This window comes from Carcharhinus amblyrhynchos, chromosome 10, assembly GCF_965287045.1.
Source record: "Carcharhinus amblyrhynchos chromosome 10, sCarAmb.v2.hapA, whole genome shotgun sequence".
NCBI lineage: Eukaryota > Metazoa > Chordata > Chondrichthyes > Carcharhiniformes > Carcharhinidae > Carcharhinus > Carcharhinus amblyrhynchos.
Genome location: NC_137333.1, coordinates 37,578,433 through 37,594,223, shown reverse-complemented (window position 1 = coordinate 37,594,223; position 15,791 = coordinate 37,578,433). Strand labels below are relative to the sequence as shown.

Here is a 15,791-nt window from a genome sequence, read left to right as displayed (position 1 = left end):
ACAAAGTAATTCCAAACTTTTCAAAGACATGCCTTAGAATCTTCTCCCAAACAATGTTTTCTCTCAGGTGTCTGCACTAAGGATCCACACTGAGGATGGCACTGTAGCACAATGGTTAGCACTGCTGTTTCACAGCTCCAGGGACCTGGATTCGATTCCCAGCTCGGGTCACTGTCTGTGTGGAGTTTGCACATTCTCCTCGTGTTTGCGTGGATTTCCTCCGGGCGCTCTAGTTTCCTTCCACAGTCCAAAGACGTGCGGGTTCGGTTGACTAGCCATGCTAAAATTGCCCCTTGGTGTCCTGGAATGTGTAGGTTAGAGGGATTAGCGGGTAAACGTGTAGGGATATGGGGATAGGGCCTGGGTGGGATTGTGGTCGATGCAGACTCAATGGGCCGAAGGGCCTCTTTCTGCACTGTAGGGTTCTATGTACATGTCCCCTTCCAGTATTCCTCTGCCTTGGATTGTCACATACATTCAAGCTTCCATACTATCTCTCGAGCATCCCATCATTCCAACAGAACACCAGTGCTTCACAGGCCGTATGAAGGGCATCACTAACTTCAGGATTATATCAGATATCTGGCTTCTTACTAACCAAGTTCACCAGATTTTCGTTTTTCAGTCTGTCTTTAACTGGGAGCCTTTCTCTGCCTCATCCATTAATTCTAGTACTCCTTATCCCTTAGACTTCCGTCTTCCTGGGACTTCTTTTTCATTGCGCTGTTTCTAAAACTCTGTTCTTCAGTTTTCAACTTGCTTGATTCTACATTTTCCATTGTTCCACCTCCCTTTTGGAGTTTTTGAGAGATCTGCTTCCTCTCAGGTACCTGGTTCTGGGTCCAGCTTAAAAGTAAACTCGGAAGTTCTTTCCCAAACGTCTTTCCCAGAACTCAGGTTTGGGAAAGAAGTTATGCCTTAAAAAAAACCCACCATATTACTATTTCCTCATAGGTTCCCTCTAGGTGCTTGACGAAATGCAAAACTGCCCATGTGACTGTATAACAGCTAATTTTAGATTAGGAAATTCTTACTGAGATGAAGCACAACAAAATGGTGATGCATAAATTAGTACATGTTAAAAGTGACAACTCAGAGCTTTAATTAGTTCCTGGGCATAAGATGAGTCAAATGAACAAAATGCCAATAGGAGATCTTTTAAGAGAGAGTTATGACAATGCGCTTTTTAAAGAGACAATTTTTAATTATTCTTTTTCTGGTTAGATTGTAAAAAGCCTGAAACTCTAAGACACTATGACAAAATAGCTCAGACTATTGAGATGCACAACTTTACATTCAATCAAGTGCAATGAGAGAAAGACACATGGACCCCTGGGGAGCATGAAAGTCCCCCATCCTCTGTTGGATTCACATCATTTTGAGACTTATCAAACATTTCTAATGGAAAACATTAAAATGCAATTACCTGTTTTGAAACAATAGCTGCAGCTGACAGGAACTAATAGAATTTCACTGCAATATGTAACCAAGGTACTTAAAGACTCTGCAAACAGGAGTGAGCAAAAGACAATGCTATATTGAACACAAGCTGTTGAAGCTGTGTGTTACCTCTGTCTGACTCGAAAATGCTGCCAGTTTGCAAAGTAACAATCTCAAGAAAAATCTATTCAAACTAATATCTTTTTGGAAAAAAAATCATGGAAATCTGCTCCATATAACTATACCCAGGACGACAACCGAGCTAAGGGGCCACAAAAAGTGGAACCAAGACCAGCCAAGGAACAACTACACGAATATGCCTTTGTTATACTTTAAGAACTAGAAAAATAATTCTAAAAGCCTTTTACTCTACCATCTGTATTGGTGTGTGAGGACACACAAATACATATGATATACAAATGATGCTTGCAATGTAGCTTGTATTTTTTTGTTTGGGAAATACTTTTAACAAACTTATCTTGTTCTTATTTAACCTACAAAAATCTGTCTGACATAATTATTTACAACTTTAGTGAGACTCTTAGAGAATTGGCAAAACAATTTCATGCTAAGCTCACAGCAAACTATGTTACAATTAAACCTGAAGTGGGAGAATAAGCAAGTCAGTTCACTCTTCTCGTGGTCATCAAAATTGATCACGGTATCACAAGATTTAGATTAGTTATGGAAAAGGACAAGGAACAATCCAAAGCCTAAGTGTGGAGAGGACCAATTACAGTAGGGTGGAGTGGATGGAGAAGATTAAGACTGTGGGGGAACGGAATTGGAAATTGGCATCAAAGATTGGCAAGCACAGCTGTCATGATGTGGGTATGCCGGCGTTGGACTGGCGCAAACACAGTAAAAAAATCTGACAAAACCTGGTGTTGTCAGACTTTTTACTGTGTAAGCACAGCTGTAACAGACTTAGGACAAATAGAGTCAGAGTTCAGTGGATGGCAAAAGAGATACCAAGATGAAGCAAAATAAAGGGTATAATACATCGAACATCTGTCATAAGCACAAGTGAAAGCCAAGTTAAATATAGAAATAAGAACAGAATAGAAAAAAGATAGAGAGAAATTGTCTGCTTTCCAACATCAATCCTCCTACTAAAAGTGAGGAATGGCAATAGATTACTCCCTCCTAAAGTTAATGTTAAGGGGCCATGGAAGGATGGCATGGCTTGGATTTCATGTGAGGGGATCACATAGTTGGTGAATTTGTGATTGCTTCGTCCTAATACATGCGTAGATAAAACTAGAAAAGCTTTGTTTACGTTTGGTTTTTATGTTTGCATCTATTTTGGGCAAAAGGGAGTTCTGTGGCTCAAAATTTGGGAGACCCTATTCTATACGGTATTATAAATCTCATTTAAAATCATGGTTGATCTAGCATCAATTGACTTTTGCACCTTTGAATGTAGAAGTGTTTTCTCATTCCACTCCTAAAATATATCAGCAGCAACTATGACCTCCCCATCTACAGAGACCTTTAAGACCCACAACAGCTCACTACACATCTCTACAATGCCCTCTCTGGGCATAAACTGAATATCTCCAACTTCATAACACTGATGAAATCTGGAGGAAAGCTTGGAAAGAATTAGCCTCACAACTAAGTACATTGCTCCAATCCAGCATCTCAACAGCCACGCTTCAATCTCCTCCAGAGCATATGGGCAAATACAGACTGGGCAGGACTGATATACAACTGGCACCTCAAAATCTCTCCTGGCTACAATAGAAACCCTGACCAAACCACAGGAAATGTAATAGCATCTTGTTCCATATTCAAATTTAGAGGCAATATCCTGTAGTAATACCTATTCTCCAGCAAGGCACTAGACTGGTGTGGGAATTTTACAGCACAACACTGATGACAGCTTCTGCTCCTAAAGCTATAAAAAAAAAAGAAAACTTCTAAAATGTCTACATGCTCCGATTTTTGGAGCATGTCACATATTCCGAGACTCTCCTACTCAAGGAACTCACCAAGTCTTCTTCGATAGCACCTTCTAAATCCATGACCACGACTATCTCAAAGGCCAAGGGCAGGGAATACATGGGAATGCCAACACCTGAAAGTTCCCCTTCAAGTCAGTTACTGTCCTGACTTGGAAATGTATTGCTGTTCCTTCACTGTCACTTAATAAAAATCCTGGAACTCCCTCACTAACTGCGCTGCGTGTGTACCTACATCACATGGACTGCAGCAGTTCATCACCACTTTCTCAGAGACAATTAGTGACAGGCAATAAATGCTTGCCTAACCGGCAAAGCCCACATCCTTTTTTTTAAAATGCCACTTCATTAAATGTTTTTTTGAAGTCCATATAAGCATTAGCTGCACCAGCTTCTTTAGCCCAAACAATGATTATATCAAGGAACTCAATTAAATATTTTGTATGACAATTTGCTTTTAGTAAGTCCATGGCTGTCATTTTTAACACACATTCACCAGGGTTACAAAGCTTCCCTACCACTGACATTAAGTTGATTACTTGTTTTTATTGTACAGAGAAAAGCAAGGACAAATTTCCTGTTTGCACTGAAGAATGTAAAAGGAAAAAAGGCAGAATCCCACGATGTCTAGTTTCTTCCCACTTCACATTACTCTAGATTTCAGGGCTTTGGCAGAAAGGGATGCCTGGCTCAATAGTAAGTAGCAATGCCCAAAGGTACCCATGTCATTGGAGCAGGATTCCTTGAGTCAGTCTATCGATTTGACCAGCAAGAGGAAATAGTACTTAAATCTCAAATTCACTAGACTCACTAAAGAACAGCCAAAGAAGGTCAGCTGCAAATATGTAGAACCTATAACTAGTCCAATCCATTTTTTGTTCCTAAAGACCATATCTGACAGCATTCTAAAATTAGGATGACTCATCACATCTTTGCGACATTGTTAAACATACCTTTATAATTCTGAAGCAATATGTGAGCATGGGCTCTTTGGCAGTAATATTCTGCTTTATCAGAATCTTGTTCGACTGCTGCAGTCAGCTCCTGAAAAAACAAAACTGCAGTTCAAGAACACCGTAACTTAGCAACTCCACTGAAACAAAATTACCAAGGATTCAAGTTTCAAAATAAAACATTTGGCTAATAAACAAAAACATTCCAGAAAAAGATTAATAATGGGCTATGTTATTTCTGGTAAGCACACAGGTAACCTTTATTTTCCTTTTACCAACATTATACACAGCCTAATGAATTTGGCATTACAGTCACATGGTTTACATGCATACATAAGGGAAGTAGGAGCTGCACACAAAACATCCAAGTTTCCGAGAGTACTTTGTATTCAAAAATATGAAGCATCTGCTTTCCAAAATGTAAATCATGGAGCATTTTGTTTAAATTACATACTTCATCACATTTTACAATCACGACTACATTTTCACAGAAAAAATTGGAAAGTTGCTGTGTGTGTTTTTAAATAAAACAGATTCTCATGTTTTTCAAAAAAAAGGTAGTTAGATGAAAGATGGTTAATATTTTTCATGGAGTTTTCACCAATGGACAATATCAGGTCAAATTACACTCATTGCTATGGAAAGTCTTTTTTATCCCCATCTTTGTGGGTGGATGAAAGTCATGCAGGAGACTTTTAATATAGAAAATCTACAGGCATTTCTTTAAACCACCTTCAAAGAATTTAGAGTACACAGAAGTACAATCAAGTAAAATAAATAAATGTCAAATAAATAGTTGCTGATATCAACAGTAGGAGGTGCAACTCGATACCTGTCAAAGATGTGGGTTTTAGGAAGAGAATTTTAAAGAAGCAGAAAGAATTCTGTAGATATGTGCTATAGAGCTAAAAGCACAACTGCAAATGGTGGGTCAAAGGAAAGCCTAAACAACAGGAATGAAAGCTTGACTATTTATAGAGCTGGAGATTCTACAGAGCGAAGGGAGCAAAGATTCGCAGGAATTTAAATACAAGGATGAGATTTCACAATGTGATACATTGGGAGACTAGAATTAAATGTCAGTCAATGAGTACGTGGGCTTTGGGTGAGGAAAACAGTGTGGGATAGAATAAAGACAGGAGCCCTAAATGAATTGAAACTTAGGGAACATGGAAAATGAGGCCACTAGGAGAACGTTGGTATGGGGCGGTTCATCAACATAGAATCCAAGGTTGAATGAATGTAGGTGATATTACAGGAGGTAGCAGTAAATAGACTTTGAGGGGTTTAGCACATGGGGGTCAGAAGTTCAGGATCATGTAGAAATCACACTGAGTAGTATGGTTCTGCCTGAGACAGCATTCGGGAGAATATGGCATCATGCAGGTCAAAGCTAAACTTCTTTGTACCTCTCCCATCTTACAAACTTAAATTCTGCTATCTTAGCAATAAGACATGAAGCCCATCCTATCTGTATAGCTTCCCAGTACCCCAGAAATCTGAAATGTCTGTCTAGCTTCATTTTGATATGTTAAACTGCTGCTTCCCAATAAATCTGGGATCATCAGCAGATTAATAATCTAAATAACATGTGTATTAATCCAACACTTCACTCATTTCCTTTGCAAGAGCTATTCTTCCCTATGTTACTGATTTGAAAGGGAAACATGACTTCAAAGTTGCACATGCTTCCTTTCCTGATTTTTTTTCACCCATTACACATAGGAAACTGATTCAAAAGGCAGGCGGCACGGTAGCACAGTGGTTAGCACTCCTGCTCACAGCACCAGGGACCCGGGTTCAATTCCGGCCTACGGTCACTGGCTATGTGAAATTTGCACATTCTCCCACTGTCTGCGTGGGTTTCCTCTGGGTGCTCCGATTTCTTCCCACACTCCAAAGATGTGCAGGTTAGGTTGATTGATCAATTTATCAATATCAATTTAGTGTGACTAAAGTGTCAGGGGATTAATAGGTAATTATGTGGAGTTATGGGAATAGAGCCTGGGTGGGAGTGTGGTCAATGCAGACTTGATGGCCTGAATGGCCTTCTTCTGCACAGTGGGGATTCTACGTGATTTCTAAAAAGTTGTCTATGCAGAGGGATCTCATGCATGTCTCAAAAAGTGGGTAGGCAGATGCAGAATGTTATAAGAAAGCCAAATGGAATCTTGGCACTTATTGCAAAGGTCTCAAGTACAAAAGTAGAGAAGTGTTGTTACAATTGGTGGGACCACACTTGGAATTGGGACTACGACATTGTGGCCATTACAGAGACATGGTTAGAACAGGGACAGGAATGGTTGTTGACAGTTCCGGGGTATAGACATTTCAGTAAGAGTAGGGAAGGTGGTAAAAGAGGTGGAGGACTAGCATTGTTAATCAAAGATAGTTTAGGAACACTTTAGGAACTTTCAAGCGGTCACTGGATAGGCACATGGAGCACACCAGAATGACAGGGAGTGGGATAGCTTGATCTTGGGTTCGGACATAGCTCGGCACAACATCAAGGGCCAAAGGGCCTGTACTGTGCTGTACTGTTCTATTGTGTTCAGCTATGTTTAACTTCTTTGAGGAAGTATGTAGCAGCAGAAAAGGTTCACTAGATCAATTCTAGTTTGATGGGGCTGTCACATGAGCAGCAGTTGGGTAGTTTGGGCTTCTTCTCGAGAAGAATGAAGAGGGGATTTGATTGAGGTATATAAAATACTCAACAGGATTGATAAAGCAAATGTTAACCAAACATTCCCCCTTTAAGAGCAGTTTAGGACAAGAGGTCATAGTTGTAGACAGAGAGAAGGTTCAAGACAGATGAGGAGAATCTATTTCACACAGAGGATTGTGAATCAATGGAAAGCTCTGCCTGAGTGCAGTGGATGCAAAACCAATCAACGGATTCAAGAAGGTGGTAGACAAATATTTGATTAAAAGTGGGATAAAGGGCAATGGGGAAAAAGCTGGGAAGTGGATGAGATGGAAATCAACCATGATCACATAACATGGCAGAACTGCCTACTCTCGCTCCTAATTCCTATGTTCCTACACCAGTCCCTTAAGGTAGCAGGACAGGTGGACGTAGTGGTCAAGAAGGCAGATGGCATACTTTCCTTTATTAGCTGAGGCAGAGTTTAAGAGCAGGGAAGTTATGCTGGAATTGTAGAATTACTGGATTTTATTATAGGAGCAATGTCATTGCAATGGAAAGGGTGCAGAGGAAATTTACAGGATGTTGCCTGGGTTGGAGATTTTTAATTCCTTAGAGACAGTGAATATAATGGGGTTGTTTTCCTTGGAGCGGGGGAGGCATGACTGAGATGTGCAAAATGAGAGACATAAAGTAGACAGGGAGAAACTTCCCCTTTGGTGGAGGGATCAATGATGAGGGTGCATTGATTTACGATAAGGGGCAGGAGGTTCAGTGGGAATGTGAAGGGAAACTTTTTCATCTGGGGTGGTGGGAGAATCTGGAGCTCACTGCCTTAAAGGGTGATGAAGCCTGACACCATTGTAACATTTAAAGTCATATTTACACGTGCACATGTAATGCCACAGCATACAAGGCAATGGACCAAATGTTGGAAAATGGGATGATAATAGTTAGGTGGTTTGTCTTTGACCAGCACAGGCACGATGAAATGAAGGGCTTTTTCCTGTTCTGTATACCTCTGTGACTATTACCTGGATCCCTGGAACAGAGGAGGCCAGAACAGGTCCAGTGTCCTATGAAATGGCCAAAGAGAAAAGGTGAAGATACACCTGGACCATTTGAGAAGAGGAGAATTGCTCAGAACTGGTGGGGCAGTCTGCCAATTCTGTCAATGGCATTGCTATGGATGAAAGTAATACTGCAGCAAGCTAGAGGAACAGCTAAGTATTGTTCCAACGGGAATTGGAAATGCTACCTGCATTGACATATCTTCGCAACTCCAGAGTCAATGCACTGAGGTTCAAACCGAAGTTACTGCCACTTTTGGAGCATCTACTAGCGAGCTACAACACTCCCAAAGAATCAGGAAGTCTTCATTTTGTCTGAGATCTATTTGCTGTATCATACTGTAAAAGTTCAATTGTTATGGAAATGTACTAATCAGGAATTTAAAGATGGAAAGGACGTGTTAGCATGTTTCTTTAAGAGACGAGTTTTTGGAGCATTGTAAGACCATGAGACATAGGAGCAGAATTAGGCCACTCGACCCATGAAGTCTGTCCACATTTCAACAGTTGATATTTTTCTCATCCCCATTCTCCTACCTTTTCCCCATAACCCTGATCCCCTTGTTCATCAAGAACCTGTGTCTTAAAGACACTCAATAGCCTGGCATCCACAGCTTTCTGCAGCAAAGAGTTCCACAGATTCACCACTCCCTAGCTGAAGCAACTCCTCCTCATCTGTTTTAAAGGATTGTCCCTTTAGCACGAGGTTATGCCCTCTGGTTCTAGTTTTTCCTACAGTGGAAACATCCATTCCACATTCACTCTATCCAGGCCTTGCAGTATCCTGCAAGTTTCAATAAAATACCCACTCATCCTTCCAATGAGTACAGATCTCAGTCCTTAGCCATTCCTCATATGACAGGCTCTTCATCCAAGGGATGATTCTTGTGAACCTCCTCTGGACCCTTTCCAAGACCAGCACATCCTTCCTTAGATACGGGACCCAAAACTGCTCACGATACTCTAAATGGGGTCTGACCAGATCCTTATACAGCCTCAGGAGTACCACTCTGCACTTGTATTCTAGCCCTCTCGACATAAATACTAACATTGCATTTGTCTTCCTAACTGCTACTGAACCTGCACGTTAAGAGAATCTTAAATAAGGACTCCCAAGTATCTTTGTGTTTGATTTCCTAAGCATTTCCCCATTTAGAAAAGAGTCTATGCCTCCATTCTTCCTTCCAAACTGCATAACCTCACACTTTTCCACATTGTATTCCATCTGCCATTTCTTTGCCCATTTTCCTAACCTGTCCAAGTCCTTCTGTACCCCTCCTGCTTCCTCAATACTACCTGTCCCTCTACTTATCTTTGTATCATCTGCAAACTCAGCAACTGTGCCTTCAGTTCCTTCTTCCAAATTGTTGACGTGCATTGTGAAACGTTGTAGTCCCAGCACCGACCCCTGAGGCATACAACTAGTCACTGGTTCCAAATCCTGAAAAAAAAAATGCCCCCTTATCTCCACTCTGTCTTCTGTCAGCCAGCCAAACCTCTACCCATGCCAGGATCTTACAATTAACACCACAGTCTCAAGTTATTTAACAGTGTCCTATGCGGCACCTTGTCAAAGGCCTTTTGGAAATCTAAATAAATCACATCACTGGTTCTCTTTTATCTAATTTCCTTGTTACCTCCTCAAAGCACTCTAACAGATTTGCCAGACATGACCTCCCCTTGACAAAGCCATGCTGACACATTCCTATTTTATCATGCACTTTAAAATACTCCATGATCTCATTTTTAATAATGGAATCTAAAATCTTGCCAATGATTGAAGTCAGGCTAACCGGCTATAATTTTCTGTCTGCTGCCTCCCTCCCTTCTTAAGCATTAGCTACTTTCCAATCCTCTGGGACCCTCCCTGGCTCCAGTGATTCATGAAAGATCACCACAAATGCCTCCACAATTTCCTCAGCTAGCTCCTTTAGAACCCTGGGATGTATTCCATCCGGTCCAGGTAACTTATTCACTTTGTTTCCCCAGAACTTTCTCCTTAGTGATAGCCACTAACTAACCTGTGCCCCCCAATTCACCTGGAGCTCTAGCAGCCCAATGGTGTCTTTCACCTTGAAGACTGACAAAAATAACTATTCAGTTCTTCTCTCATTTCTGTGTTTCTAACTATTACTTCTCCAGCAGTCCAATAGTTATTTTTGCCTCTCTCTTATCTTTTATATATTAAAAACTCTTCCCATCTTCTTTTATATTACTAGCTAGCTCTTTTTTTAAAAATTTTTTTTATTGTCCTCTGCTCGCTTTTAAAAGGTATCCCACTCCTCTGGCTTCTCACTAATTCTCGCCACTTGTACGCTTTCTCTTTTGCTTTTATACTGTCCTTGACGTCCCTTGTAAACCACGGATGCCTCATCCTCTCCTTAGGATATTTCCTCCTCCTCAGGATAAATTTCTGTTGTGCCTTTCAAATAACGCTCCAAAAACTCCTGCCACTGCTGTTCCACAGTCTTCCCTGTTAGGCTCCCTTTCCAATCAACTCTGGTCAGCTCTTTCCTCATGTCTTTGTAGTTCTAACATAGAAACTCTACAGTACAGAAAGAAGTCATTCGGCCCATTGAGTCTGCACCGACCACAATCCCACCTAGACCCTACTCCCATATCCCTACATATTTACTTACTAATCCCTGTAACCTACACATCTCAGGATACTAAGGGCAATTTTTTTTTAATCGCATGGCCAATCGACCTAACCCGCACATCTCTGGAATGTGGGAGGAAACGCAAGCAGACACGAGGAGAATGTGCAAACTCCACACAGACAGTGACTCAAGGCAGGAATCGAACACAGGTCCCTGGCGCTGTGAAGCAGCACTGCTAACTACTGTGCTACCGTGCCACCCCTTTAATTAATTGTAATACCATTATATCTGATTCCAGCTTCTCCCTCAAACTGCAGGATAAATTATATCATATTGTGGTCCCCGGGCCTGGATGGAATGCATCCCAGGATACTGAAAGAAATGTCAGAAGTAATAGCAGATGCCTTAGTAGTCATTTATCAAAATTCGCTGGACTCTGGGGAAGTGCCGGCTGATTGGAAAACAGCTACTGTTACACTGCTGTTTAAAAAAGGAAGTAGACAAAAGGCAGGTAACTACAGGCTGGTTAGCTTAACGTCCGTAGTTGGGAAAATGCTGGAATCCATCATTAAAGAAGAAATAGCAGGACACCTGAAAAAGAATGGTTCGATCAAACAGACTCAGCATGGATTCATGAAGGGAAAGTTGTGTTCGACGAATTTACTGGATTTTTATGAAGATGTGACTAGTGCGGTTGACAGAGGGGAACCGGTGGATGTGGTATTTTTCGATTTCCAGAAGGTGTTCGATAAGGTGCCTCACAAAAGGTTGCTGCAGAAGGTTAGGGTACACAGAGTTGGGGGTAAAGTGTTAGCGTGGATTGAGGATTGGCTATCTAACAGGAAGCAAAGATTTGGAATAAATGGGTGCTTTTCTGGTTGGCAGTTGGTGACTAGTGGTGCGCCACAGGGATCGGTGCTGGGGCCTCAACCATATACACAGACGATCTGGAGGATGGGACTGAGTGTAGGGTAACAAAGTTTGCCGATGACATGAAGATGAGCGGAAAAGTGAATTGCGTGGAGGACATGGAAAGTCTGCAGAGAGATTTGGATAGGCTGAGTGAGTGGGCAAGGATCTGGCGGATGGTGAATAACATTGGCAAATGTGAGGTTATCCACTTTGGAAGAAATAATAGTAAAATGGAATATTATTTAAATTGTGAAATATTACAATATGCTACTGTGCAGAGGGACCTTAGGGTCCTTGCGCATGAATTGCAAAAACTCAGTCTGCAGGTGCAGCAGGTGATCTAGAAGATGAATGGAATGTTGGCCTTTATCACGAGGGGGATAGAATATAAAAGCAGGGAGGTCTCACTGCAACTATACAAGGCACTGGTGAGGCCGCAACTGGAGTACCGTAGGCAATTTTGGTCCCCTTCTTTACGAAAGGATATATTGGCCTTGGAGGGAGTAGGGAACGTTCACCAGGTTGACACCAGAGATAAGGGGGTCAGCTTATGAGGAGAGATTGAGTAGATTGGGCCTGTACTCGAGTTCAGAAGGCTGAGAGGTGATCTTATAGAAACATATAAGATAATGAAGGGGCAAGATAGGGTAGAGGTGGAGAGATTCTTTCCACTTAGAAAGGAAACCAGAACTAGAGGGCACAGTTTCAAAATAAGAGGGCGGGGGGGGGTCAGATTAGAACAGAGTTGAGGAGGAACTTCTTCTCAGAGGGTGGTGAATCTCTGGAATTTCATGTCCATTGAAGTGGTGGAGGCTACCTCATTGAATATGTTTAAATCACAGGTAGATAGATTTCTGATCGATAAGGGAATTAAGGGTTATGAGGAGAAAGTGGGAAAGTGGAACTGATCCACTTCAGATCAGCCATGATCTTACTGAATGGTGGGGTTAGATGGCCGACTCCTAATTCTATTTCTTATGTTCTCATGTTCACTTACAATATCCTGAAGGGACTTGACAGAGGAAATAAGGGGAGAATATTTCAAGGTATGAGGGGAGAACTAGGGGACACAGTTAAAGAATAAGCAGTTTCATTTTAATACTGCAATGAGGAGGTGGAGGCTGGGTCATTGAATTTATTCAAGGCAGAGTTGGACAGATTTTTGACAAGGGAGTCAAGAGTTATGGGTAATGGGGGCAAACAGGAAAGTGCAATCAAGATCACAAACAGATAAGCTACAGTCTTACTAATTGTGGAGAAGACTTAAAGTGCCAAATGGCTTACTCCTGATCCTAAGTCCTTTTTTTTGGTTACAGGGCACTACCCTAAGGAAATTTTGCAGTGTTGTCCTGGGACTGAGACAGTTGGCCTTCAACAACCACAATCATCTTCCTTTGTACTCGATATGACTCCAATCAGTAGTGAATTTTCTCTATCATTGACTTCGGTTTTGCTAATGCCGCCTTGATGTCAAGAGCAGTCACCTTCATCTCACCTCTGAAGTTCAGCTCTTTTGTCAATGTTTAGACTAAGCTTGTAATTAAGTCAGGATCTGATCAGCACCCATGGAACACAAACCATGCATCAGTGCCCAGATTATTGCTAAGTAATGCTTGAGAGCACTTTTGACAATATATTCCAGATGCGCAGGTCACGTTGATTGGCTATGGTAAATTGTCCCTTAGTGTCCCAAGGTGTATAGGTTAGGGGAATTAGATAACTGTATGGGATAATGGGGCCTGGGTAAAATGCTGTATTGGAGGGTTGATGAGCCAAATGGCCTTCTTCTGCACTGTCAGGATATGATTCCATCACTTTGCCGATCATCATGAGCACACTGACGGGACAGTAATTAGCTGGGTTGGATTTGGAGTGTTATAGCTGTTCTGGAACAGCTTGACTCAGGGCAACGTTAGTTATGGTGAACAAGTCAACAGTAATAATGTCGGAATATTGCCAGGGTGCATCATCTTAGAACCATCAGTGGCTTTAGCCATTTCTTGATACCATGGGGAATTAATCAAACTGGCCGAAGACTAGCATGTGTGATGTTCGGGACCTCAAAAAGAGGCCAAGAGGTTAAAGATGGTTGCAAATGTGCCTCCTCCCTATCAGGGGAGGCACAGTAGCACAGTGGTTAGCACTGCTGCTTCACAGCTCCAGGGTCCTGGGTTTGATTCTCGGCTTGGGTCACTGTGTGAAGTTTGCACATTCTCCTCGTGTCTGCTTGGGTTTCCTCCAGGTACTCCAGTTTCCTCCCACAGTTCAAAAGATACACAGGTTAGGTTGATTGGCCACGCTAAGAAATTGCCCCTTAGTGTCCAGGGTAGCGGAGGTTAGAGAGATCAGTGGGTATAATACATAGAGATATGGGGGTAGGGCCTGGGTGGGATGGTGTTCGGAGCAGACTTGATGGACCGAAGGGCCTCTTTCTACACTGTAGGGTTCTACGATTTGTTTAAATGTCCACTACCATTCATAACAGGATGTGACAGCATTGCAAAATTTTGATCCGATTCATTGCTTATGGGATCGATTAGCTGTCTTTAGCATTCTGCTTCTGCTGACTGTCATGCAAAATCGTCCTGAGTTATAGCTTCACCAGGCTGACACCAAATTTTTAGCTGTGTCTGGTGCTGCTTCTGGCACACTATCCTGCATTCTTTTTTGAAATAGACTTGAAAACACCACGTTTGATGGTGCTAGTGGAGTGAGGGATACGCTGGATCAAAGAAAGATTATAATTGAGTAAATTCTGCTTCTGCTGAAGGTCTACAGCACTTCATGGATGCCAAGTTTTATCCTGCTGGACCTGTTCAAAATCTATCCATTTAGCACATGGTGATAATGCCACATAACATTATCAAGGGTATTTTCAGGACAAAGGCAGGACTAATCTCCATAAAGGATTGTGCAGTGGTCATCCTGATCAATACTGTCGTGGATGATGCATTGGTGGTAAGAGGACAATATCAGTTAAGTTTTTTCTTCTTGTTAGGTTCCTCACTACTTGCTGCAGACTCAGTCTAGCAGTTATATCCTCTTAAAGCCTGGCCAACACAATCATTACTAGTTCATTGGCATTACCACTATGTCACTGCCAACTCACTAATCTGTTTCCTGTAACTTAGTCAACTTCATATCTATGCTGCCATTGTCCCTTGCATGTAGGTGCCAGAGGCAATGCCAATATTTATTTCCCATTCCTAACTGCCCTTTAAGTGGCTTGCTAGGCTAAAGACTGCAGATAAGAGTCAACCACATTGCCGAATGCCTAGTCACCTATAGGCCAGACCAGATAAGGATGGTAGATTTCCTTCCCTAAAGGGACTCTGATAGGCTTTTATGACACTATGATACATTTTCTGGCACCAAGATTCCTTTAAATTAGAGTTTTTTTTCATTTCAATTCATAGCATCATAAAATTCCTACAATGCAGCAGGTCATTCAGCCTATCGAGCCGACACCAACTCTCTGACAACCATCCCATCCAGGTCCTATCCCTTTAGCCCCATATATTTGCCTCACTAATCCCCCCCTAACCTACACATCTTTGGATACTAAGTGGCAATTTATCATGGCCAATCAACCTAACCTGCAAATCTTTGGACTGTGGGAAGAAATCAGAGCACCTAGAGGAAACCCACACAGACATGGGGAGAACATGCTAATTCCACCCAAGGCTCAAATTAAACCCAGATCCCTGGCACTGTGAGGCAGCAGTGCTAACCACTGTACCAATGCCAACCACTGTACCAATGCCCCACCTAGCATCATCAAGATGGAGAATGACATAACTGACTCTGAGATTAGAGTCCTGAATCTTAATAAACGAAAAGAGTTGGCCATGATAGATTAGGAAACGTTAGAGATGGTGGACAGGTATGGCAAACATTCAAAGTGCATGGTGAACAACAATTGTTAATTCCCATCTAACACAAAAGGAAAATTGGAAAGGTGACTTACAAGGGGAATAAGAGACAGTATTAGATTAAAGGGAGACACAAACTGGCCAAGAAATGCAACAGACTTGAGCATTGGGAGCAATTTATAATTCAGCAAAGGAGGACCAAGGGACTGAATAAGAAGGAGAAAGTAGAGTATGAGAATAAGCTTGCGGGGAACATAAAAATTGACTGCAAAACGTTTCTACAGGCGTGTGGCGAGAAAAAGATTGGTGAAGGCAAATATAGGCCCCTTACAGTGA

The 15,791-nt window shown here is 41.8% G+C and overlaps 1 protein-coding gene across 1 annotated transcript in view; it reads right to left on the bottom strand.

The window, feature by feature from the left end:
• Positions 1-15,791, bottom strand: part of sugt1 (SGT1 homolog, MIS12 kinetochore complex assembly cochaperone) — a 134,726-nt gene that overhangs the window by 109,395 nt on the left and 9,540 nt on the right. Inside the window, exon 3 of the mRNA XM_080196896.1 lies at positions 4,358-4,448. Coding sequence (XP_080053022.1) covers positions 4,358-4,448 — 91 coding nt within the window. The remainder of the gene's footprint in view (positions 1-4,357; positions 4,449-15,791) is intronic.